This window comes from Dipodomys merriami, unplaced genomic scaffold, assembly GCF_024711535.1.
Source record: "Dipodomys merriami isolate MVZ:Mamm:240054 unplaced genomic scaffold, mDipMer1.0.p SCAF_7, whole genome shotgun sequence".
In the NCBI taxonomy this organism is placed as follows: Eukaryota; Metazoa; Chordata; class Mammalia; order Rodentia; family Heteromyidae; genus Dipodomys; species Dipodomys merriami.
Window position 1 is genome coordinate 67,170,157 of NW_027206290.1, and position 6,039 is coordinate 67,176,195.

At 51.7% G+C, this 6,039-nt stretch overlaps 1 protein-coding gene across 1 annotated transcript; it reads right to left on the reverse strand.

Annotated features, from left to right (window-relative positions):
* Positions 1-5,034: 5,034 nt before the first annotated feature.
* Oxt (oxytocin/neurophysin I prepropeptide) lies at positions 5,035-5,792 on the reverse strand. The gene is made up of 3 exons (XM_070007745.1): positions 5,673-5,792; positions 5,251-5,452; positions 5,035-5,122 (listed from the first exon to the last, which is right to left on the reverse strand). The coding sequence occupies exons 1-3, from the start codon at positions 5,790-5,792 to the stop codon at positions 5,067-5,069; spliced, it is 378 nt and encodes a 125-aa protein (XP_069863846.1). The 3' UTR covers positions 5,035-5,066.
* Positions 5,793-6,039: the final 247 nt, after the last annotated feature.

Consider the following 6,039-nt stretch of genomic DNA (forward strand, 5'->3'; position numbering starts at 1 on the left):
TCTGGACACCTTTGTTTTCCTTCCCTCCTCCCTGGAGTCCCCTGACCCGGCTACAGAGCACTCTCAGGAAGCTCTGCTCGGTCTGTGCTCAGCACAGACCAGCCCCTCCAGGAGTGCAGGGGCTGCCACAGCTAGTGACACTCCAGAGCAAGGTACCCAAGCCTCCACGCCTCCTGTTTCATAAAGTGGTGACATCAGCATCTTCTCTAAAGTATTTCCTGATGAGCCAAGTGCCAGTAGCTCACACCTGTAATTCTAGCTATTCAGGAAGCTGAGATCTGACTACTGAGGCTCAAAACCAGCCCTGGCAGAAAAGTCCATGGGACTCTTACCTCCAATTAACCACAAAAAGCCAGAAGTAGAGCTGTGGCTCAAATGGTATAGTGCTAACTAGCCTTGAGCAAAAAGAAGGTCAGGAGCCAGGTACTGATGGCTCATGCTTATAATCCTAGCTACTCAGGAGGCTGAGATCTGAGGATTGTGGTTTAAAGCTAGCCTAGGCAGAAAAGACCCTGTGAGACTCTTACCTCCAATTAAGCACTCAAAAACCAGAAGTGATGGGCTGGGAAGGTGGCTCAGTGGTAGAGCGCTTGCCTTGCATGCCTGAGGCCCTGTGTTCGATTTCTCAGCACCACATATGCAAAAAGAAAAAAAGCCGGAAGTGGTGCTGTGGCTTAAGTAGTAGAGCGCTAGCCTTGAGCTGAAGAGCTGAGGGACAGTGCTCAGGCCCAGATTCAGGCTGGACCCCCAAAAAACAAAACAAAACCCAGAAGTGGTGCTGTGGCTCAAGTGGTAGAGTATCCAGGCCCAGAGTTCAAGTCCCACAACTGACAAGAAGAAGAAGGAGAAGAAGGAGAAGTAGAAGAAGGTGGTCAGGGACAGAACCGAGACCCTAAGTTCATGCCCCAGGACAAGTAAACACACGCTTTGTTGAATCTCAACAAAGGCTAGTTAATGCCTTAAAAATATTAATAGCTTTTGTTTTATTAATTTCCACTATTTTTTTGTGCTAAGGATTGAACTCAGGGCCCTGTGCTTGTGTCCCACCACTGAGCCACACTATCAACCTCCCCTTGCTATATTTTAGTGGTCTTGGGATCTGAACTCGGGGCCTTATATTACTTATTAGGCAAGCAAACTACCACTTGAGTCATACCCCAGCCCCTTTTGCTTCAGTTATTTTCTGATTTGAGTCTTTGTAAATACCTGAGCCTGCTTGTACTGTGATCCTGCTATTTATGTTTCCTTCCCAGCTATTAGTTGAGGTAGGCTCTCACTAACTTCTTGCTTGTGCTGGCCTCGAACTACAATCCTTCCGATCTGTCCCTTCTGAGTAGCTAGGATTACAGGCATGAGCTTCCTATGTCCAGCAAAAGTTTGCCCATATACATACTGTTTTGTCTTGGTGATACCAAGATTTGAAATCAGAGCCTTGAGCCAAGTTTCTAGTTGTTTGTTTTTATTTTTATTTATTGTTTGGTCAGTTATGGGGCTTGAACTCAGTCCCTGAGCTTTTTTTTTTTTTTTTTTTGTTGGTCGTAGGGCTTGAACTCTGGGCCTAGGCGCTGTCCCTCAGCTCTTCAGCTCAAGGCGAGCGCTCTACCACTTGAGCTACAGCGCCACTTCCGGTTTTCTGGTGGTTTATTGGAGATAGGAGTCTCACGGTCTCTCCTGCCCGGGCTGGCTTTGAACCGTGATCCTCAGATCTCAGCCTCCTGAGTAGCTAGGATTACAGGTGTAAGCCACCAGCGCCTGGCTCCCTGAGCTTTTTTGTTCAAGGCTAGTGCTCTACCACTTTGAGCTACAGCTCTACTTCTGGCTATTTGGTGGTTAATTGGTGATAAGAGTCTCACGGACTTTTCTGCCTGGCCTAGCTTTGAACCTTGATCCTTTGAACCTTGAGTAGCTAGGATTTATAGGCATGAGCCACTGGTGCCTGTCACTGGTTCAAAGCCACGAGACTCTTATCTCCAATTAACTGCCAAAAAAAGCAGGAAGTGGAGCTGTGGCTCAAAGTGGTAGTGTTAGCTTTAGGGAAGGAGTATCTCTAGTTTAAGGCTAGCCCTTGGTGGAACCCTATCTCAAAAAGAAAAGAAAAGAGCTGGGCGCCAGGGGCTCATGCCAGAAAAGACGCTAGATTGGAACTATGTGGAAGAGCACCAATTTTGAATGAAAAAGCCAAGTAGGAGTGTGAGGCCCTGAGTTGAAGCCCTAGTACCAGCTCTTAATTAATTAATTAATATTCCACTGTCTCCCAATAAAATCAAGCTGGGGAAATTTAACACGTGGGCCTTTGGGGACATAAAAGATCCAAATTCAGCAGGGCGCTGGTGGCTCATGCCTGTAATCCTAGCTACTCAGGAGGCTGAGATCTGAAGATCATGGTTCAAAGCCAGCCTGGCCAGGAAATTCTGTGACTCTTATCTCCAATTAACCACCAGAAAACCAGGCGTGGTGCTGTGGCTCAAAGTGGTAGAGCACTAACCTTGAGCAGAAAAGCTCAAGGTCAGTGCCCAGGCCCTGAGTTCAAGACCCAGGAACATAAAAATAAAATCCACATTTAGCCAGGCATGCTGGCTCAAGCTTTTAATCCTAACTAATTAGGAGGCAGAGTTTGGAGGATTGCAGTTCAAGGCCAGCCTGAACATAAAAGTTTGAGAGACTCAACATGGTATCCCAGCTACCGAGTAAGCACCATAGCTTGATGCAATGTCCCTTACCTGTCACCTCCAGCAACAAAGGTATACACCTACACATTTCTGCCTACAACCTGATGTCTTCCTGTCCCCTCCAGTGTTACCCTCCCTATTCTAAGTATCAGTAATTTCATGATGATCACAGTGCTAACCCCAGGGTTATTTTCTAATATGTATTTGAAATGCAGACACATGAGAATTTTCTTTAATCATCCTTTCAGTTTCTTTAATTTTATGCATTGAGGTCAGGGATTATAATCAGTATAATGTTGGCTCCTACCTTATAATTGCCTTCTTTCATGACAAGTGCAGGGTTGGTTTTGTGAGCATTTCATATGTGCACCTTTAAAGCCACACTTTCTCTAGTTGTTGAGTGTAAGGTTTTTTAGACATCTCTGGCTTCAAAAGTTTTAATGGTGAAGTGAGAATGTTGAAAGGGGTGATAACATCAAGACGCATTGTATTCATAAGCTGCTTTGTTACGTGGCAACTGCTTTGGGCAACTATTTAAAGATAATTTTTAAAAATTGCCATTCATTGCTTGTAATCCTAGCAACTCAGGAGGGTGAGATCTGAGGATCATAGTTTGAAGCCATCCTGGGCAGAAAAGTCTGTGAGACTCTTACCTTGAATAAACTGCCCAGAAAAAGCCAGAAGTGGCACTGTGCCTCAAGTGGTAGAGTGCTAGTCTTGAGCACAAAGAGGCTCAGGGACAGTGCCCAGGCCCTGAGTTCAAGCCTCAGGACCAGAAAAAAAATAGATAGAATATTATATATTGTTAGATATAATTGCATAGTTTTTTGTTTTTTTTTTTGCCAGTCCTGGAGTTTGAACTTAGGGCCTGAGCTTTTTACGATCAAGGCTAGAGCTCTACCATTTGAGCCATAGTTTCACATCAGGTTTTTCTGGCAGTTAATTGGAGATGAGTCGTTTGGACTTTCCTGCCTGGGCTGGCTTCAAACTTTGAGCCTAAGATCTGTCTCCTGCATAGCTAGGATTACGGAATGAGCCACCAGTGCCTAGCTCATAATCATTGTTTTTGTGTCTTGTTCTTTTTACCTATAGATAACAATCATTGTCTCTAATTATTTTTCTATTGGTTATGTTGTGTTCAGTGATCACTAGTTGCTGATTGTCTTTCTTCTTTTCCTCATTTTGTGGATACAGCTTGTTGCTAGGCCTTTCCTCCTTTTGGCTTTGGACTCATTCTTCAGGGTGGACTCTCAGGGTTGCCCGTCCTCCTGGAGGGTGCCTAGCTTGGGCAGATTCTCTTACTTCATAGGCAGTAGGGCCCTTGGGTTCAGACCAGCACTGGAGATGGCCCTGCCTGTGCTCAGCTCCCCCAGAAGACAGCTCCATGGCCTCCTTGGGGCCTGGTTGAGAGTCCTACTCTTGGGGAAAATAAGGCCCTTGGGGTGCCCCCCTCCATCACCCCTATCAGTCTAGCCCTGTTCCCCTAACTTTCCATGTATGGCTCAAATCTCCTCTAGGAGTCATTCAGTCATTCCGTCTGCACTGCCAGCTTCCCGTTCACCAGGTGGACCCCGTCCTTGTCCATTCATTCACACTCTTGTCTTTTGGGACTTCCCAAAGTTCCGTGTGTGTGTGTGTGTGTGTGTGCCCACTTGCCTATACTAGAGCTTGAACTCAGGGCCTGGGCACTGTCCCTTAGCTTTTTTGCTCAAAGCTGCCACTCTACCACTTGGCCACAATTCCACTCCTAGCTTTTAGCTATTTAATTGGAGATAAAATGTCAAGGACTGGCTGGGAATGTGGCTTAGTAGTAGAGTGGCTTGCCTAGCTTGGGTTCAATTCCTCAGTACCACATAAACAGAAAAGGCCAGAAGTGGTGTTGTGGCTAAAGAAAAAGAAGCTCAGGGACAGTGCCCAGGACCTGAGTTCAAACCCCAGGACTAGCAAAAAAAAAAAAAAAAAAAAAAAAAAAGGGTTTCCTGATCGGGCTGGCTTTGAGCCAGGATCCTCAGCTCACAGCCCGGCGCAAGCCGCCAGCAGCCACGGGGTCTGGAAGCTCTTCAGGCAGCTTGCAGGTCCCATCTTGTGTTGGGAGTGGGGAGCTGGGGTTTCCCATGGGCTGGGCAGGCCGGTCAGTGCCTCTCCATCCCCCTAGGGATGGTGGCACCTGGAACAGTCCCCAGCGTCCCCTCTGGGCCCTGTGGCTCTTCTCTTCGTTGTCACAGGCCTGTGTGTGTGTGTGGGGGGGGGGGGAACCAGGCCAGGGCACCTTTCCACCCCCAGTGCCCCTCCCTCCCACTCAGACCCTGGAGACACACACGAGTCAGGTTGGAGAAGGAAGATCCATTTTATTTTACTATCATTACTCCGGGCGGGGGGCGAGGGGCGCGGTGGGGCTCAGCGCTCGGCGAAGGCAGCCTCGGGGTCGCAGGCGGGGTCGGAGCGGCAGCCGTCTGCGAGGACAGCGGGAGTCACGCCGGAGCGGGGACGGGGTGGGGGGGGGAAGGTCCCATGCCCCCCCCCCGCGCCCCGATCCCGCCGGACCCCGGCCCCCCGCCCCCACCCCGCCCGGCCCGCTCACCCGGGCTGCAGCAGAGGCCCGCGGCTGCGCAGCGGCCGCCGCTCCCGCACGGCTTCTGGCCGGACTGGCAGGGCGACGGCAGGTAGCTCTCCTCCTGGCAGCGCAGCGCCTCGGCCGTGCCCACGAAGCAGCCCAGCTCGTCCCCGCAGCAGATGCTGGGCCCGAAGCAGCGGCCCTTGCCCCCGGGGCCGCAGGGCAGGCACTGCGGGGAGGGCGGGAGTCAGGGAGAGGCGCTGGGGCGCCCTCGGGGGGCGCAGGGCGGGAGGGGGCGGATGGAGGGGGTCGCGTCTCAGCCTCACCGGGGCGGGAATCCACGTCCACCAAGCCCCCGGGGACCCCCTGGGCCGAGGCAGGGGGCGGGGGTGGCCCGCCCCTCCCCACACAGGGGGGCCGGCATCGAGGATCCAGGATGGGGAGCTCACCTTGCGCACGTCGAGGTCCAGCGCGGCCCTCTTGCCGCCCAGCGGGCAGTTCTGGATGTAGCAGGCCGAGGTCAGAGCCAGGAGGCCCAGCAGGCAGCAGGCAAGGCTGGGGCCAGCCATGGTGTGGGCGCGTCCGGGTTCGGGGTCCACGGCTGCTGGCGATCGCTCCCACCCTGGCCTTTTATGCCGGGGCGCTGTGCTGGCCGAGCCTCCTCTAAGAGGGCGGCCGCTTGCCTGGTCACGGCGGGTCAGGCCCATTCATTTGCAGGCCCAGGCCAGGGTGAAGGTCACCGCGTCGGCTAATGGTCGTGGAGCCTCGGGGAACGTGAGCAGGAACGTGAGTGGCCTGAGCCACCAAGGACAGGGA